Genomic DNA, 20,369 nt, shown 5'->3' on the forward strand with positions numbered 1-20,369 from the left:
ATGAAGAATTACTTACCACTCAACCACAACCCTTATCGATATTTAGCTAGCTACTTATTAGTTGATAAGACACACTTACAAACAATATTGTCGTTGACACATGCAAATGTTTCATTAATGTTTCTTTGACAGTCATGTTTATCCTAATTTGGTTGTTTGCCATAGTATGACTTTTGGGTACCAAGTTGTCACTAGTTGTTTGGGTGCCAAGTGTCCAGAGGCCTTGCATTTAGAACGCCGAGGGGTCTTATCATATGATGGATAAACAAAAATAATTTTAAGATAAAAATTTGGTATGGTTTTTTTTTATTTGGTTACTAATTTTGAGATAAGTTATTCCATAACTAGAATTAGTACCAAGATAACTATACCTGCCATAGAGTGGAATAGTAATCCCAAAATCCCAGGATAAGTTATCCCAAAATTAAGCAGAAAAATTGACGATCTCAAGATTAATACAATATACTCAACAGTCGATAAGAAATACAGTAATACCAGAATAACTAATTCCAGCATAATTAATTTCAGTATAACTAATCTCTTCATAACTTGTCTTCAAACCAAACGACCCCTGAAAATGAAGTTATGTCGGAAATTGACATTTTTTGGCACAGATATGAATTAATCGAATAAGTCAGTTTTGAGTTTTTGAACTAGTATTCAATACAGTGGAGGCTCGGCTAATCATATTCATGCCGCGTATGGTACATTAAAGCGGGAAATATTTTCTATAGGATATTTTTTATTTGTAGGTTCAATACAATTAATATATCAAGAATGGAGGGATATTATGCACCCACATTAGGGGTGTATATAGGTCGGGTTGGTTCGGATTTTGTAATTATCAAACCAAATCAATTGTGTCGGGATATTAAATCTCAAGACCAAACCAAACCAATAAAATTCGTGTTTTTCAATCTCGATTTTTCTCGGATTTTCGGGTTATTCGGGTTTTTTCCGGTAAAATCTCGTAGCACAAAACATATAACGGGGAAATGTACTTGTGATTCACAGTCTAAAATTATTAAGTCATGCTAAAATAAGTAGACTAATAAGGGAGTATTAATTACATGACTAAATGCTAAAGAAAAAAATAAAAATAAGTTATGCATTTTTATCTAAATTATTGCAAAACAAAAAATAGATATTCAATACATTGCCGTTCGTAGTATTGGATTAAATATTTTTTGTTAGCATTAGTATTGATTTGATTTTTGGTTTGGGCTTTTGTTAGCATTATTTAAGTTACTAATATTAATGTCTATAAAATTTAGGAATTTTTACCTTCCTATACCATATATGAAACTGTATTACCCTCAATGTTTAAGGTTTGTATTTATTACATTTCAGCATACAAAATTACCATTTATATACCATAATTAATTTAGAGGTATAATTAATTGGCAGTTTTTTACTCCTTAATTAAAGGTGTCCATATATCCCACGTTTCTCTCTCCCCTTAATTCCTAAGATCTGAAGAGCGCAGTTTTTGCTATTCGTCATTGCTGATCTTCAACCCTCCCACTTCGATCGGCGTCATTCACCCCTTCCTTTTCACTTTCTCGTCTCACACCCACTACACACATACGCATCTCACCATCCAAAAGTTCTCTCTGAATTCACATTTAAAAATCAGATCTAAAAACTAATGAGCTCTGAATAAAGGAGAACAGTAGAGCTTTTCCAGTGTGAATTTTATCCAAAAATAAATCAAAGTTGTAGCTATTTTTCTATTGAGTCAAAGAGATCCTCTCCAATGTTTCTCCTGGGCTTTTCGAGCTGATTTTGTCAAGGAATTGAAGCTGTGTTTTGCTGTTCGTCATTGCTGATCTTCAACCCTCGTTAGCCTTTATTTGGAATTGTGCTGAAGTCGTGACTAGCCAATTTGCGCTGTGTGTTCCATCGCTCGCCGTCTACGTTGAAGATCCCCATACCGATAAAATCGCCTAATATCTCTGTAAATGGCTGGCCTTTTGGATAATTAATAAAGTTCGTTTTGAGAATGTGCTCAATGTTAGTTGCATTGGCTGTGATTATAGTTCGAGGAGCGCCAAAGCGTTGAACTAGAATGGTTTGAGTGGGCGACTCAGACAAAAGTTCAGTGTACCAATCCAATAAACGGTGACGATTTTTGTAGATGAAGAGCAAATTTTGTTGTTAACATTTTTTTTCACATAAGATTGTAGTTTAATTGTAGTATAAATGTAGTAATTTTGTAGTTATCCTTAAAAACAATACAACTTTATACAATACTTAAACTGATTTGTAGTTTATTTGTAGAAATTTTATCTACAAGATATCTACAAACTGGATACATTGAATTTAATATCCCAATTCTCATTTCAATTGTAGCATAATTGGCATTTTCGACATAATTGTAGAAGATTTGTAGAAGTTAGCATACCATTTGCCTACCAATAATCTTCAAACTATCTACATTGTGTGAAGACTCAATGTAGTTATTGTATATAAATTTTGTAGTTTTTTATCATAATTTTTAGATGTTTACCTCCAAGTTCTATGTAATATTTGTATATAACTGTCAGTTGAATATAAATTACACAACAAAAAATAAGAAATAAATACTCCAATCGTAGAAATGTGTTATCCACAATTAATCTGCAAATTGTCTATAAAATTTTACAAAAACTACAAATTAACTACATTTAACCTACACTATAACTACAATCAGGAAACAATTTACACATGGAAGTTCTTCAAGTTAGAATTGGCCACAGCTACATTTCTTATTTTCTAGACACACAATGTACCGCTTCACACCATCCAACACAGTATGTATATGATCTGTTGAAGCCCTCACCTATATTTTCAAAACAAACACAAAGAAAAAAAAATTACAATATTAAAAATATAGTATCTACAATATATCTATATTTTATCTACAATATATCTACAAATTAACTACAAACTACAATTTGTCTACAATTTATCTACAATCTGGAGACACTGTATATTAAAATATTTTTTTCCTGCACCAAATAAAGAAATTGTAGTCAAATTATAGATATATGTAGTAAATTTGTAGATAATATCATAAAACTAAAATTTCACAATTTTGGACATGATTTGTTGTTGTTATTGATGTTTTTTTGGATTTCTAGATTGAGAGAAGAAAAGATGAAGAAGAGATATATATGAGCGACAATTTGATAGAAGAAATGACGAAGAATAGATTTTTTTTAACTTTGAGTTGTTGAAACTCGAAAATTTGAATTGTTCGTTCTTTTTTTTTCGAGAATTTGAATTGTAGTTCTGGAGAAAAATACGCAGATGAGAAATCTCGTTTCCCTTTTTAAGTGGATAAGTTATAAAGATGATTATGCACATCATTACGCCCTTGGATTTTCCACCTGGACTTCACTGATGTGAGAATCTCACCATATCCTTTAACGGCGAATTCATGGATAGCTCGACTTAGTAATTTTGAGGTTTTGGAAGACTCAAATTGATCTCTTTTCTTTTTTCCTTTTTTAATTTGTAATTTTTGTTGGCTACTTTTTAGTTCAATCACAAACTTGGAATGCATAAATTATATACAAAGAGATTTCCACGAAACCTAAGAAAGGAAGGACACACACATGCATATCTATCCTTTCCCTTTTTAAAAATTAAATTTAATGTAGAATCAATTAGCACCAAGATTCTCTCCTTAATTTTAGCGCATTTTTTAGGGAATATTCTGTCCTTTTAATGCCTAATAGTCGAATGGTACAAAATTTGTAGGTAAAACGTAGACTGGACGGGTAATTAACAAACAATGCATATTTTTGGTAATAAGGTTTCATATATGGTATAGTTAGGAAAAAATCCCTAAAATTTATTGTAACATTCAAAAGTTCTAAGTCCAACCTTGAAATAATACCTTAAAAGATAAAATTATAAAAAAGTTTAAGAAATATTTATAAATTACATCACAATAAGTATAATATATATATATATATATATATATATTAAATATATCTAAAATTTCTATATATGTAATGTCAGGTTAGTTTCGGTTTGACTTTCTTTAGTTAAAACGAAACCAAACTAATTATGGTCGGATTTTATTTTCCAACACCAAACCAAATCAAACCAAACCATAATTGAATTTTTTTTCTCGATTTGACTCGGATTATCGGATTGGTGCGATTTGTCGGTTTTCTTTATACACCCCGCGGCCATCACAATTCTTGATGGTCTCAAACTCAACTCGCGTATAAATTAATTTTAATAATAGTCTGATATCATTTCATATATTATACTACATACAGCCTCATAGTTCATACTGTTATTTATCTGTATTGCTGTAAATTAAATAATAATCTTTCTGAAAACAGAAACAGAGAGTTAGTAGAAATTAAATTCCGAAAACAGTAAACTTCTTCAAAATAAATTCTGGAAAAACGTTACAGGAACAAATCGAGCCCACTGAATACACAGTGTGTCCTCAAGGAAATTATTCCCCTCAAGTACCCGAGGTTTTGGAATATATCCTCCCAGAATAGAACGATTTAACTCACCTGTGTATCGGTACCTAAAACTCTGGTGATCGGCGAACCACTCGATGGTCGTAAAACACACTGGAATATTTTGTGCAGAAGAAGAAGAAGAAGAAGATTCAGAAAATTTCGTAAGTAAATATTCTGGAATTTGAAGGTCTATTTATAGCCAACTTGGTGATGTTTCTGAAGAGGTTTGCAACCTTTCAGAATAGTCATGACTGTTGGAACAGGTGTGACCCTCTGAAGAGGTTTGCAACCTTTCAGAACAGTCATGGCTGTTGGAACAGGTGTGACCCTATGAAGAAGTTTGCAACCTTTCAGAATAGTCATGGCTGTTGGAAATTTTTGCGGGAAATTTAAAACGAATTTAAATTAATCCGGGAAAGAAAAACGGGCTAGACCGGACCGGGTCACGGGTCATCCCTACATTTCTTTATCCACCATTTTCCATTCACACCTCTTTTGTTATTATTTATTAAATAACAAACCCAACAATCCCCCACATGAATGAGGAATGGCTATAAACTTAAAGGAATGCATGGACGTGTGTGTGTTTTACAAGCAAGAATTGATTGCCTCTGGATAAGTAGGTTTCCCTTTGAACTTTCCGTAGTGAACTTATATCGAATATACTCGGTCAATCGGTAGATTTGATATCTTTGAACCGTCGAGCTTTGTTGTATACCTAGACAACATAAGTCACACAATCAATCCTTAACCATCTACGGTTCTCATGGTTGTGTTCGTTTCAACCATGAACACCGCCTGGTTTCATGAGTGCTTAGAGAATGGGCCTTTACTTTCATTCTCCTTGAAGCGGCTTACACTTCACACTCACATAGGTGATTCCTAAACGTGTAATCCTAAAGACACACTATCTGGTCATATCCTGCCAGACTTAGCAAATCATTAAAAAGCTTTAAGCTTTATCGACTCATCAAAAAGCCTTAATGCTTTACCTCGTTTTTGAACATTGTCTTCATCACGAGAATCGGTTGAGTTAGTTGACAATGTTGAACCGTCATTCATAACTTTGTTTGATCTCTTTGAGCCTAGCTCTTGGGATCTCCAGTCTGCTAGGCAGAGTTACCGCCATAATGACTTGTCCTCTGCCTTTAACCCCATTCCCTTTGATGATCTTTCAACCGCCTCTCTAGATAGGCCTTTTGTAAGTGGATCCGACAAGTTATCTCTTGACTTTACGTAGTCAATTGTGATAACACCACTAGAGAGTAGTTGTCTAACGGTATTGTGTCTCCGTCGAGTATGACGAGATTTCCCGTTATACATAACGCTCCCTGCCCTACCTATTGCCGCTTGACTATCACAATGTATACATATAGGTGCCAAAGGTTTGGGCCAAAATGGAATATCTTCCAAGAAATTCCGGATCCATCCAGCTTCCTCACCGACCTTGTCTAAGGCTATAAACTCAGCCTCCACTGTAGAGCGGTCAATGCACATTTGTTTGGACGATTTCCAAGACATCACTCATCCACCGACTGTTTAGAATCGGTTGAACCAGTGATCTAATTTGCATCACTATACCCCTCTATTATCGTGGGATACTTATTGTAGTGCAAAGCATAATTTGGAGTATATTTCAAATGCTTCAAAACTCGTTTCATTGTCATGAACGTTCAATGCAAACTTCCTTATGTTGTAGACTAATACGTCTCGATTTTCGATTGCATATCAGATTATTGACTACACTTAATGTAATAATTATAACAACAGCTGGAATGATTGGCATCAGTTGTGGCCACAGCCTTTTAATATATAACACATTTCGTAATCATTCTACCATTTTCAAGCATTTGTACGCTATTCATTCATATGTCTATATGATATGCAAATTATAGCACCTCCATTCATGAAACAAATCCAACTTGCAATGGATTTTGGTCATGTTCACCTCATTATAGACCAATGTATTAATATATTCGTTCATGAACGGTCATGTCTATACAGACGTATCTTTCTATGAAAAGTCACAACCTTCAAAGTGACATCATTTCATAAAAGAACTAAACAATATAAATTTTCATTAAAGAAAATGACCTTTCGAGAAAGGCATGTGACCAACTTCCGAATTAGTAGTTTCATCAACTAGTCTTTATTAAGACTAAACAATTGATGATTTTACCAACTACTATATCAATGGAGTTCAAAAATTATATAATTTAGACATTACGTCTAACATTGGCTTTTGTCATGCATAAGCTAAAAGCCCCCACATTTTAAATATTTCATCAACATATCATATATAATCAAATAATGACTATATGATTTGAAGTATTCTTAACGTAAACACATTTGTTTACACTCATTATTTTTTGAAACCATTTGACAATATTATTTGGTCAAATCTCGCATGTCATTGTTTACTAAACAATTGTATCCAAACGTTACGACTTTCCCGGTTTCTCGGCTGGAGGAACAGTAGTGCGGCTTGACGAGGCTATCGTCGTTTGCACCAACAGTCGCAGAAAGAATTCCATTCTCATTTGCCATTTCTTACAGTGAACAACAGAAGAGATCAATTAATGGCAAAACCAAAACAGTAAATAATACTGTAATTAATAAACAGTACGTAATAAAAACAACTAAAGTTTAAAAAACGATGAAGTTTTTATTTCAGTACTCTGATGAAGTTTTTATATCTTCAAATCAGAATAATAAAATTCAGACAGAATACAAAATATAATTTAATAATTTCCTTAAGATTGTTATTTATCTGTATTGCTGTAAATTAAATAATAATCTTTCTGAAAACATAAACAGAAAGTTAGTAGAAATTAAATTCCGAAAATAGTAAACTTCTTCAAAATAAATTCTGGAAAAACGTTATAGGAACAAATCGAGCCCACTGAATACACAGTGTGTCCTTAAGGAAATTATTCCCCTCAAGTACCCGAGGTTTTGGAATATATCCTCCCAGAATAGATTTAACTCACCAGTATATCGGTACCTAAAACTCTGGTGATCGGCGAACCACTCGATGGTCGTAAAACACACTGGAATATTTTGTGCAGAAGAAGAAGAAGAAGATTCAGAAAATTTCGTAAGTAAATATTCTGGGATTTGAAGGTCTATTTATAGCCAACTTGGTGATGTTTCTGAAGAGGTTTGCAACCTTTCAGAATAGTCATGACTGTTGGAACAGGTGTGACCCTCTGAAGAGGTTTGCAACCTTTCAGAACAGTCATGGCTGTTGGAACAGGTGTGACCCTATGAAGAGGTTTGCAACCTTTCAGAACAGTCATGGTTGTTGGAAATTTTTGCGGAAAATTTAAAACGAATTTAAATTAATCCGAAAAAGAAAAACGGGCTAGACCGGACCGGGTCGCTGGTCATCCCTCAATTTTCTTCCCACCATTTTCCATTCACACCTCCTTTGTTATTATCTATTAAATAACAAATCCAACACATACTAACATTATTATGATTGCGCAAGTGTGAGTGGAAAGATATTGTATCCACTTACGATATGAATAGAAGAAATTGTCCTTTTAAAAACTTATTATGTTGTTTTTAGAAATTGTATACGGTGAAATCGGAGGGTCCAATTTCTCGTCATCGAGGCGCCTCAGAAGATCATCTCGAAGGCTCGAGGCCACGACCGAGTATCCTCTCTCGAGGGTCGTCGGCACTCGACCTCAGGGTAGTAATGATCACGGTAATGGTAGAAATGGGGAGTTCCCAAGGCACACGGCTAGTACTGACAAAGCCTAGTGGACTACTCTAAACCCGAATCAGGGTGTCATCTAGCTGTCTCATCTCCATATCTTTGTAATTAATGCATTTTGTACTATGTTGGGATTCACCTCATATATAAAGGGGATCCTTGTCACTTTGTAAATCCCTGGCTTTAATTGCTCTACACGAAATGTACAAAAAACATTCTCTTTGCTCTTTAACACATTCTCTTGATATTATTGCTTCCATTTATTATCTTCATTATTGTTCATCATTTATTGCTCATCATTGGCCATAAAGAGCCTTCGTTGATTTTATTATAACTGTTAGTCATACCTCGACCACCTTCGATAGCCCACAACCGAGTTCCGGGATCGACCTCGAGGTCCTCGAATCGACGAGCTCGAGGCCCCGATTGTTGACCTATCGGTTTGATTATCACCCTAATCAAATTTTTAGAGTCTCATAATCAAATTTAATTGTTATTACCATTTTTACGGTAAACAGAAATCTCTTATATTACTTTTTATTAATTTTTGATAAACTTTATTATTATACTAAAAGTAACATTCATAATAAATTATAAAATCGAATCTTCCATGTGTACTTATACACACTTCTCACATGTTAATTTAAATTTTAAATAGACCAAAAATCGTTTTCTTGACCAACAAAGTACAAAATAAGCAAAAAATTTGAAAGTAGAGTTACTGTCAAAGGGACTAGAAAACAAGAGGGAATCTATCCAATCTGTTGTTTGGTTTGTGGTAAAAGACATTGGAAATTTCAGGAAACAGGAGCGGACTCATTAACTGACCTGTTCCTTGTGGGCCCCATTACATCCAGTAGAGCGTTACCAAGCGCGTGTTTCTCGAGCGTGAGCATTAAATTTCTCCATATCAGCATTATGTTTGTTTTCCCCTTCTTATTTGACTAAGCACAAAAAAAAAAAAAAAGTTTAAAAAGCAAATTTTTATTGTAATTATTATTTAAATTAAACATAAATATTTATATAAAATTAAATTAGCTAAAATTAAAGTATTTATAATTATGTGATGCACATAAAACTTAATTTTTTTTGAACCTTGTATTTGTATTCTAAAATAAGTTATAAATTTTCTTATGATTATAAATGATCTGATTAACAATAAAACAAGAAGTTTAAATTTAAATTAAAAGTATAGAGTCATTTTTCCGTTATACACCAAAAAATAAAGTAAGGGGAGCCGTGGAAGCCGCCAATAATACTTGCATTAGGATAAATTATGTACATCACAACCCATGTAAACACGAGATATAGGGTAAGTTTTTTTTAAAAATTAATGCCTTGTGCACCGAGTTGCTCTCTTACTCTAAAAAAATAAAGTACATTACATGATATTGAAAGAGTATTTCTTGTTTGGTTTCTAAGTTGTATAACTAACAAAAACAAAACTACATAGAGGAAGAGAAAGAAGAGAGGAAAAAAATAAACAGAGTTTTGTGTCTTGGGAAACAGCATAGAGCTGAGTTGAAGCTACTTGCTCTCTTTCTCAGGGCTTATTGTATGCAAAAAAATAAGCTAACCCCTCGAGCTCTTCACCTCATTTTCTTTCTCCTCTTTCTAGGGTACTTCTTCTTGGAGCTTTAGTGAGTTTTTCTTTTTCTTAAAAAAAAAAAATAGTATTATTAGCTGCTGGTTTGTATTTTACTAGAAAACTTGAGTTTATCTTTCTGGTTTATCTAAGAATGTTCATATACTAGATGTGTTATTGTTGTTATTTTATTAAAGTTTGAATCTTTTTGATGTATTCATGGGTTTAATGTAGCTATATTTGCTTAGACTATTGATTTCTTATGTGGGTTGGTTTCGTTTTTTGATAATGTTTCTATCTTTGAGGAAATATTGGTTTTCTTTTACAATGTGGGTTGAGTTTTTGGCTTCAACAACAACAGACCCAGTGTAATTGCACGAGTGAGGCCTAAGAGTTCGTATTTGCTTAGAACATTGATTTCTCATGTGGGTTGTTTTCTTTTCTGATAAAGTTTCCATCTTTGAGGAAATATTGGTTTTGTTTTACAATGTGGGTTGATTTTTTGGCTTGAACGAACGACAGCAACAACAAACTCAGTGTAATCCCAAGAGTGATATCTGGAGAGGGTGGGATGTACGCACCCTTACTCCGAACCTCGAAAGGCAGAGAGGCTGTTTCCAAAAACTCAAATGCTTTAAAATGAAGTGTTTTTAGTTTCTTTAGATCTATATAACCTCACCCAAAAATGGAAAGTTGAACTTAGTTTATGAAAATGATTAAGCATCCAAAGCCCAACTAACTTTCTTCTTCTTGAAAAACATGAATTTTCTGCTTTGGAGTTGAGTTAAATGGTCCTGTTTTGCTGTTGCAGCTGTTGTCTTTTTTGGTATCTTCACGGGTTCTCAGTTGTCTTTTCTGCTTTATCCTTGTACTAATGTTGTTTAGTTAAAAAAGAAATGTTTTTCCTTTACTGTTTCTTTGTTTGTTTTTTTTTCGGGTTTATTTCAATCTTTTTGCCTAAATTTTAAAGTAGGTTCTTTATAGTTCAGATGTGTTTCAAGACAATATAAAATAAGAAAGATTCCTAAGTTTGGAAATCACTTCATCTGATTATGTCTCAAAAAAGTCATTGGTGAATGGTGATTACTATGTTTTATGTTCACTTTTGAGATATTTGTTGAAATGTGGTTTCAAATGTCGCTTCGGTTTTCTAATTGCACTACTCAGTGTTAGTCTTGTATTTTCGCTTCGGTTTTCTGATTGGTTTGCTTGTTGTTACTTCTTCTTTTTATCTTTTCTGAGCTGAGGGTTTACCGGAAACAACCTCTCTGCCTTCTTAAAGGTTGGGGTAAAGACTGCCTACACTCTACCCTTCCCAGACCCCACTTGTGGATTACACTGTATTTGTTGTTATTGTTGTGGTTTCAAATGTCATTTTCTTATGAACAATGTTGTCCCAAAGATGTTATTTGTATACGGTGTAAGAACAGGAGTAAAGATAAAGAAAAAGAAAAAAGTGGATATCTGGCTTAAGTAATGATATTTGATTGCAACTTTTCTTTTTCCTTTTTTTTTTCCATTATCTTTTTTTTGGTCCTTTTTTTGGTTTCTTCTTTTTCCATTGTAGGTTTGGTTGGTGGAGTGGAGGTAGTTTATCTGGAGTTTCTTTGAAGGGACAGTGTTTTTTGTCTAGTTTTATTTCCAAATTTGAATGTGGATTAAAGTTTACAGATTAGTAATGAACCCTTATTTGTCTTTTGCATATGTACATACATTACAATTTCTTTCTCAGCTAAGGAATCCTCTGAATTATTTCAGGTGTTGTAGGTCAGGTGGTCTTTTAGTACAAAGCTCATTCAGTTTTTCACATTTCTACATTTACTGCTGAGAGTAAGTTAATATGCAGACACCAAAAGCAAGGTATTACTATTTCTAATTCATCCATGTTGTTGTTTATGACCTCTTATTTTGCATATCTTGATCTCTTGCAGATAATTCAATTACCTTGCTTTTTTTCTTCTTATTCTCCTCTCTCTTCATGGACCGGAACATTGGTTTGTTAGTCATTTGGTAAATGTAGATAAATTTATCAGTTCGAGAGTTCTTCAACTAAATAATTTATCAACTATAGGTTTTCATGTTCAATTATTGCCTTCTAGTTTTTAATGCATTCGTTCACAGTCCTTGACTACTAAGTCGGTGGAAGCTGTTTGTCTAGAGCTCAGTGGTCCTTTAAGTAAGAGTTACTACAGTGGTTTATGATTCTTTTTTTGATAGTTAAGGTATAATGTTATTGACAGTTGTCTATGATTCTACGTTCTAAGGCAAACTTATTCAAGAATTATATTATCAAAATGCTCATAACTGAATTGTGCTGAGAAATTCACAAGCTATGAATGTTGAAGATCGGGAGATCAACGTTTTCTGCATGGGGAAAGAAATTATGTGCAGTCACCCTGTACGAAGGAAGTTAAAGCGTTACGTTAGTATCTAATATTGCATCTATCATCTTGCAGTTTTTTAGATATTTGATGGCTGATCATCTTACAAATTTAACATTGAAACTTCTGTAACATATTGGTACAACAAATAGAACAGCAGTAAGGCTGATTGTGCTCTAAAAGAAGCCAGTGGTAAAGTTTTCGCAGAAACAACTGACGTACATTAAAAAAAAAATTGGTGCTAATTTGTGAGCCTGTATTGATCCACGTCTTTTAAGAACTAGGTTATTATCTGCCATAGTCCTTTGAGCCGAGGGTCTATCGGAAACAGCCTCTCTACCTTCACGAGGTAGGGGAAAGGTCTGCGTACACACTACCCTCCCCATATCCCACTCGTGGGATTAAAATGAGTTTGTTGTTGTTGTTTGCAATAGTTGTTTGACTATCTTGTTCATCTTCTCCCGTGTTGCTGAAGGACTGTTTCTGTGGAGGTGCCACAAAGGACATCTCCTGCTACACCAAAGACAACTCGAAAACTCAAGGCTCCGGGTTCAAATGCTGATTCTGTTTCATCTCCAAATCCAGCAACCAGGACACCTAAAGACAGGAGTCCTAAAGTCGTTGGTCGCCGGTCGCCTCGGAGTCCAGTGATAGAGGTAATTGTGTTATGTGTTAAGCTTGGATATTCAGTGCTTCTCAATTGGCTTTTATGACTATGCTTGGAATGTCAAAATTTCTTAAATGGCTTTTCTGACTAATTGGTACAACTGAAATTGTTTCTTTTCTGTCACAATATGTATGGTATTCCTCTTGTTACCATCCTTAAAAAAAATGTTTGGTCTTACTCAAAGAGAAAATCTACAAATAGTTATGTCTACTAGGATATAGATAAAGTTCCTTGAGCCGAGGGTCTGTCGAAAACAACCTCTCTACTTGCACACGGTAGGGGTAAGGTCTGCGTACACACTACCCTCCCCAGACCCCACTTGTGGGATTACAGCGGGTTTGTTGTTGTTGTTGTTGTTGTAGTACTAGGATATAGGTAAAGTATGTCACTCCCAATAAGCTTTTGATCCTTGCTCGCCGTTCATGCTAAAAAGACTTGTCGTTATCATGTCCATTCTTGATTTAACATATTACATTGGTTAAAAGTGATTGGGGTTGTTATCTTCTTTCGGTACGTGCACAACCCTTTGCTTCTGACGCACGATGCCTTCCCATATTTCATGGCCTTTGTATGTCGCTGTTGTCAGTGAAGAAACTCTCTTGCTCAGTTACTTGTTTGTCCAAGGCACTCACAATATTTGCTAGCAACCAGGAGGTCACGGGTTCAAACCGTAGAAACAGCCTCTTGCAGCAATGCAGGGTAATGCTGCCTACAATAGATCCTTGTGGTCCGGCCCTTCCCTGGACCCCGCGCATAGCGGAGGCTTAGTGCACCGAGCTGTACTTTTCCTAATCTTTTGTTCTTTTCCTACTTAAAGGTACCTAGTTTTAGTGTGATGCTCATTGCTCTTATTTTGTGTAATACAGAAGCGTCCAAGCAAAGTGTCCGACCTGGAAGCCCAGCTTGCTCAACTCCAAGAGGAGCTGAAGAAGGCGAAAGACCAGCTTAATTCTTCTGAATCATTGAAGAAAAGGGCTCAACAGGATGCCGATGAAGCCAAAAAGCAGCTCGCCATCATGTCAGAAAAGCTCGAGGATTCTAAGAAACAGCTACTTGAGCTCTCAGATTCAGAGGAAGCTCGACTGCTGGAGTTGCGCAAGATCTCACAGGATCGAGACCGAGCATGGGAATCCGAGCTTGAAGCTATCCAGAAGCAGCACGAGTTGGACTCTGCTGCTTTGGCATCTGCCTTGAATGAAATTCAGAAACTTAAAATTCAGCTGGACCGAGTGGCAGATTCTGAAGCCACTCAAGCTCATCATGCTGAGTCTGCTCACGCTGAGATTCAAAGCTTAAGGTTTGAACTTAAGGAGACCCTTACGTTGGCTGAGAAATTGAGAAACCAGCTTAATGATAGCAAGGAATCCGAGGCTTGTTCACTTGAAGAAGTGAGTAAAGCTCAAATGCAGCTTGAAGTGTCCAAGATGACCGAGGATACTCTACGTTCTGAAGGTCTGAAAGCGATGGACGCCTGCAGAACCTTGTCTTTGGAGTTGGAAAAATCAAAGGATCGAGTGGCTTCTTTGGAGGAACTTGTCAGCAAACTCCAGTCTTCAGAAAGTTCTGTAGCTGCAGAAGGAAACGGCGTAACTGTGGAAGCGGATGAACTAAAAGCTGAGGTAAGTGAACTAAGAGCTGCTTTAGAGGCTTCCGAGAGGAAGTATCAGGAAGAATACATCCAGAGCACCTTGCAAATAAGAAGTGCTTACGAGCTAGTAGAGCGCACTAAATCTGAATCAATTCAGAGGGAGGCTGAATGGGAGGCAAAATTAAATGAAGCAAAATCTGAAGTGCAAGATCTAAAAGAAAAACTGATGAACAAAGAAGTTGAACTGCTAAACATTTCAGATGAAAATAAGGGGCTAAGTCACTCAGCTGATAAAGAGTTTGAATTAGCTGCTCAACTGAAGAAATCAGAGTCAATTTTGGGAGATCTGAGAGGAAATTTATTAGACAAAGAGAATGAGCTGCAGAGTCTTATGGAGGAGAATGAGGTGCTGAAGTCAGAGATCGGAAAGAGGGAATCAGAGAGTACCAAAATGAGCGACGAGGCACTTGCCTTAGTGGAAGCAGCGAAAACTGCAGAAAGAGAGGCTTTGATAAAGCTGGGGGATTTGACTGAAGAAGCAGATAGAAGCAGTAGAAAGGTAGCACGGGTCACTGAGGAGTTGGATGCAGCACAGACTGCAAACTCAGATATGGAAACCGAGCTGAGGAGGTTAAAAGTGCAATGCGATCAATGGAGAAAGGCTGCTGAAGCAGCTGCTACAATGCTTACAACAGGAAATAATGGGAAATATGTCGAGAGAACAGGTTCTTTAGACTACCACACTATAGGCGGAAAGCTTGGTTCTCCACTTTTGGATGACTTGGAAGATGACTCGCCAAAGAAGAAGAATAACAACATGTTGAAGAGAATTGGTGTTTTATTAAAAAAGGGCCAGAAGTAAATAATGCTCCTATCATGCAGGTTGCTTTCACATGATCATTGTTCTATTTCTTGCCTGTTGTTGATATTTCTATTCTTCCTCTCGAGCTAGGGTCTTTCGGAAACAGCCTCTCTACCTCCCCAGACCCCACCAGTGGGATTCCACTGGGTTGTTGTTGTTGATTGTTCCATTTCTCCAGTAATCTTAATCGCGTAAACAATTTTCAGTATTTGTTAATAAAACTACTACTTTCCTTCTCAGGACTGTAGCTGAGCTGATGGCCTCGCGGAACGAATCTCTTTTGCAGATTTTTGTATAGCTGTTTGGAAATTGATGATCTTTGTATGATCTCACCTGCCTATATTGGTAGGTTTGTTTAGGAAATAGTAAGAGCTTAATCTCTTTTAAAAATTCAGTTTGTATGGCAATTGGTATTTTCAGAGACAGGCTGTTGTTTTTTCCAACCATTTCTTGTAAGTTTAATGAACCTAAGAGGGATGATTAATGGTAGAATTTGCTCTATTGTTGCTTCAAGGATTTTCATGTTAAAAATGGCATTTTGATGTATCTTTATTATGTCAAGATTGGAGCCATTAAAAAAAAAAAAGGAAGGAAAAAAAAAAGGTGGTAAACAAAGCCTTTTTGGTGGTTCATGTAGTACATATACAACAATATACCTAATATAATCCCACAAGTGAGGTTCGGGGTAGTGTGTACGAGACCTTATCCCTACCTTGTGAAGGTAGAGAGGTTGTTTCTAATGGTCTCTCGGCTCGAAAAAAGCATGAAAAGGAAAAGAAGCAGCACAACAGTAAGATAGTGAGATAGCTGAAGCAAAAGAAACAATAGATAGTACTATAAATCCAAGAATAAGAGAATGCAAAATACTACTACTACTATGGAAAGGAAAGACGTATGACTACCTACTAAGTATTAACTTACAATCCTAATTCTCGACCTTCGTCCCCTCTTATCAAGAGTGTATATATATGTACATGCATAATTTGCTTTTAGGTGATAATTCTTAGTCCATTTGCATAATGGAAGGAAGTATTTATTCAGAGGTCTACTTAATTGGATTTTTTCTTTTGAACAAAGTTCTATGTGTCTATGACATGAGAGAGAAGTCAAATTAATAGATCATGCTGCAACTCAAGGCTAAATGTTATTACTAATAATTGGTTAAATCCTTGCTAACTAAGAAACTTTCAAGCATAAACCAATATTAAATAGAGTACCAATTACAAGGATCTTGTAAAATAAAAGAGAAGTATTGACAATTCTAAATAAATGACAAACCAACCAATTTATTTTAACAAATTCAGGGGGAGGTGTAACATTATAGGAACAGAACTTTCCATACAAACCGTTGATATACTGTGCAAAATCTTTGGAATATCTATATAAATTAACTTATTAATCCATAAATTAAATTTTGAACCCATAAAGTTAAGTTCTTGGATCCGCTATGAACAAAATAAAAAAACAACGAAGAAAGAAAAAAGAAAGAACATATTATTTCAAACCTAGATTATGCCTGAATATACGATCTAAGAAATTTAGAAAAATCAGATTTACAACTGCTAATTGAAAATTAGCTATAGTTTTAAAATTAAATAAAATTTAGCCACTTTTTCATGTGAAAAAAATTTTAATAAAAACATCCTTAAAAATCTAGAAAAATTCCAGCATAATATGCTGGAGTTCAAACTTTTTACACATGAGATTCCAGCATAATGTGCTGGAATTCATACTGTTGGAGTTCCAACATAATATACTGTAAGTTTATACTCATGAGTTCCGTAATCCAACACCATGAACTTTCCATATTTCAGCAGGGTACTTCGTCTAGGAGCCCGTTTGGATGGGCTTGTTTTAAGTGACTTAAAGCCAAAATAGCTTTTAAGCCATAAGTTAGAAATTCTAACTTTTGGCTTTTGACTTGTTTTTGTCATTTTAGCTTAAAAACAAGTGCTTAAAAGCACTTTTTTACTTTATCCAAACACTACAAAATGGCTTAAAAACTATTTGAGCTTAAAAGCACTTAAAACAAGCCAATCCAAACGGGCTCTAGATTTTAGTTCCGCAATAAATAGTGGCTATTTTTCAATAATTTTACAAACGTTGGCTATTTTTCAATAACCACATGTAAAAATGGCTATGCCATACCATTTTGACAGGAATTTAACCAGCCCAATCAATACAACCCAATTTCAGGAAGCCCAAAATCCAGCCCTCTTGTATATAAACACCCAACGGCCCCTACAAAATGATTTTTCTTATATTTTAGGGTTTTGCTAGGCGGCTGAGTCCTATCTCCTTCAACATCTCAAACCCTAGTCTGAAGTCGGAATCCTCTTCACTCAGCAATCATGGGGTATGAACTAAGCTCTAAATTTGCTTTCCAATTTTTTTCACTCTACATTGTTTCTCTTTGATGCATTTAAAATGTTTAAAAAAAAAAAACCAAATTCCTAGTTCTAATATTTGTTTTGTCATGTCCAAATGATGCTATTGTAGGAGTAGACTGAACGAAAAAGATTATTTCTTATTTGTTAATTAAATCTTAGGGAATGATTTTATTTTTGAGCAAGTTGCTGGATTTTGAGAAATTGAGTTAATATGATAGCTAGAAGCAGATAGTAGTTGTAATTTGTAATGGTTGGAATGAGATGGACCTAAAATAGAGGGGGAATAGATACAACGGATTTATATAGGTAACTCCGGCTAGTTTAGGATTGAGGTGTTGGTTAATTGACTTGGGCATGGAAAATTTATGTATGATGGATCTGGTGGAGAGGGCGGAGGTAACCGGTGGAATAGTCGGGTGCCTCTCAAGCTTGCACGGACACAACCCTTATCAACAGATGTTTATGTGTGATGGACGTGTCATGGCGGGTAATTTCGCAGAAAGTTGATGATTTACTTTCTTGTTGCTTAAAGCAGTTTTTATGTGAGTAAACGAGATGAAAATAGAATTTTTCCATGAGTTGATGAGCAAAAATTAGGAACATCTTATAGTGCCATGAGTTAATTGATAGAGATTTGATGTGCTTCTCGAATTAAGGATCAAGTTCTAAGCTGCTCTCATGACTTTGGGTATAAGTAGAAGATAACTGTCTATGAACTTCATTTCTGATACAGTTTCATACAATTTTGTCTTCCAAATGTTGAGTAACAACCTAGTGGGAAGCATAGGCATTGTATATTTCTACTAAATGACTCCTGATGTCGGTAAAATTACAGGAAGACACGTGGAATGGGAGCTGGACGCAAGCTGAAGTCCCACCGCAGAAGACAAAGGTGGGCTGACAAGTCCTACAAGAAGTCACATCTTGGTAATGAATGGAAGAAGCCATTTGCCGGATCTTCCCATGCCAAAGGAATTGTGCTTGAGAAGATGTAGGTTTATCTTGACACTAGTTTTACTGCTTATGTTATCCGTCAAACATGTAAATTGTATCTAACCAATCAAGTTGCTAAAATGCGTTCACAGAGGTATTGAGGCTAAGCAGCCCAACTCTGCTATTCGTAAATGTGCTAGGGTTCAGCTCATCAAAAATGGGAAGAAGATTGCTGCCTTTGTCCCTAACGATGGTTGCTTGAACTACATTGAAGAAAATGTGAGTCTTTTGCTTTCAAGTATTCTTGATTCACTGAAGTGTGAAGAGTGTTTTCAGTTTCGCGGTGTGCTAACTTGGATCCTTGATATTGCAGGATGAAGTGTTGATTGCTGGATTTGGTCGGAAAGGTCATGCTGTGGGAGATATTCCCGGAGTCCGGTTCAAGGTGGTGAAGGTTTCTGGTGTCTCTCTCCTAGCTCTCTTCAAGGAGAAGAAGGAGAAGCCAAGATCCTAAGTTGCCTCTTTTTTTTGTCAAAATACTCTCGAGTGTGTAGTGGACTTTTAGCTATCTTGAGTTTACTTTGTGAACTACTATTAACTAGTTATTGTACTGGAATTTTGGTTCATTTCTGTTGAGTTCTCATATTTACCTCTTCCTCCTTTCCCAAAAAATTGTGGCCTCCAGTTGATTCTTTGTGTTTTTGCCTATGCACTTAGATCATCGTTAAGTCATCTTTGGTTATTATTTGATGTGGAGGAATCTAAAATTGGTCCAACTGTTGGGTGTGTTTATGGGTAGGAAAACAAATGATTTCTTATATATTTTTTGGTGTTTGGTATGCTGAGTAAGAAAAAATATTTTCTAATATTTCGTCGACAAAGAAAATAATTTCTAATCATAAAAGTAGTTTTCAATCATGACGAGCTTTTCCTCATATCTTCGAGTAAAATAACTTGCAGAACAGGCTAAGAAGTTTTAGAAATAATTTTACTTCTGAAATGAGAAACAAATAAAGAGATTCTTTTTTTTGATGGATAATCAAACGTATTGTAGAGCATATATACTATATATTTGAATTAATGGGAATTGCTAGTAAATATTATTATTCCTCCGCTAAAATTGGGAGAGATACCCCGGGACTGGCGTCAGCTTGGAAAATGGCTAACCAAACATGCAAAAATTAGAGATGTTTTACACACACCCTTGATAGGAAGGAAAATGTTTTCTTACTTGTTTTCTGGTGTTTGGTTAGTCGAAAATATTATACCAAAAGCATTTACATATATTTTAGGCAAATACTACGGGGGACAGAATGGGGTCACGGTTCTGCATCGGGGATTGTGGTTCGGGGTCAGTTGTTGGGGGTCGCGGTTTGTCGAGGGTCAAGTGTCGGGGGTGGGGGTCGGGGTCAGGGGTTTGGGGATCGAGGATCATGGTCTAGTTCGGGATGAGAGGTTTGGAGTCAGGGTTCGGGATCGAGCATCGTGGTATGGGAACGGTGAGTCGAGGGTCGGGGTCGACATTCGAGGGGTCGGGGTCAAGGGTTAGTAATCGAGGATCGGGTCCGGAGTACGACTCATGAGTATTTTAGGAAAATAAAAAATGGGGGATGGTGTTAACCTACTATATATATATATATATATATATATATATATATTCAAATCTTTCCATCACGCATGAATATTGTGTATTAGATCCTATCCTAAGTAGATTCTTCTAGTAAGTATTTTAGTTGTTTTCATTTTTATTTTTGCCAATGGCATACATGT

At 35.6% G+C, this 20,369-nt stretch overlaps 2 protein-coding genes across 5 annotated transcripts; both read left to right on the forward strand.

Moving 5' to 3' along the window:
• On the forward strand, positions 9,630-15,810 carry LOC109229585 (interactor of constitutive active ROPs 2, chloroplastic-like). Of its 4 annotated transcripts, none has more exons than XM_019395077.1 (5): positions 9,630-9,833; positions 11,537-11,638; positions 12,635-12,815; positions 13,693-15,296; positions 15,517-15,810. In XM_019395077.1, exons 2-4 carry the CDS (start codon positions 11,619-11,621, stop codon positions 15,274-15,276), a joined length of 1,785 nt encoding a protein of 594 aa, XP_019250622.1. In that variant the 5' UTR covers positions 9,630-9,833; positions 11,537-11,618; the 3' UTR covers positions 15,277-15,296; positions 15,517-15,810. The 4 variants fall into 4 exon arrangements, with proteins under 4 accessions (XP_019250622.1, XP_019250623.1, XP_019250624.1 ...); XM_019395078.1 differs by having other exon boundaries at positions 9,630-9,812; XM_019395079.1 differs by lacking the exon at positions 9,630-9,833 and adding an exon at positions 9,902-10,203.
• Positions 17,526-19,254, forward strand: LOC109229586 (40S ribosomal protein S23). Its single transcript, XM_019395082.1, has 4 exons — positions 17,526-17,632; positions 18,502-18,657; positions 18,752-18,878; positions 18,973-19,254. The coding sequence occupies exons 1-4, from the start codon at positions 17,628-17,630 to the stop codon at positions 19,111-19,113; spliced, it is 429 nt and encodes a 142-aa protein (XP_019250627.1). The 5' UTR covers positions 17,526-17,627; the 3' UTR covers positions 19,114-19,254.

The sequence above is a fragment of the Nicotiana attenuata genome, chromosome 7, assembly GCF_001879085.1.
Source record: "Nicotiana attenuata strain UT chromosome 7, NIATTr2, whole genome shotgun sequence".
Taxonomy (NCBI): Eukaryota; Viridiplantae; Streptophyta; class Magnoliopsida; order Solanales; family Solanaceae; genus Nicotiana; species Nicotiana attenuata.

Bases quoted from the DNA above. Each gene is read 5' to 3' on its own strand.
- LOC109229585 (XM_019395077.1), top strand. From the start codon at position 11,619: ATGCAGACACCAAAAGCAAG. The intron at 11,639-12,634 runs GTATTACTATTT...GTGTTGCTGAAG, and splicing joins ATGCAGACACCAAAAGCAAG to GACTGTTTCTGTGGAGGTGC. The intron at 12,816-13,692 runs GTAATTGTGTTA...TGTGTAATACAG, and splicing joins CTCGGAGTCCAGTGATAGAG to AAGCGTCCAAGCAAAGTGTC.
- LOC109229586 (XM_019395082.1), top strand. The intron at 18,658-18,751 runs GTAGGTTTATCT...ATGCGTTCACAG, and splicing joins GGAATTGTGCTTGAGAAGAT to AGGTATTGAGGCTAAGCAGC. The intron at 18,879-18,972 runs GTGAGTCTTTTG...TTGATATTGCAG, and splicing joins TGAACTACATTGAAGAAAAT to GATGAAGTGTTGATTGCTGG.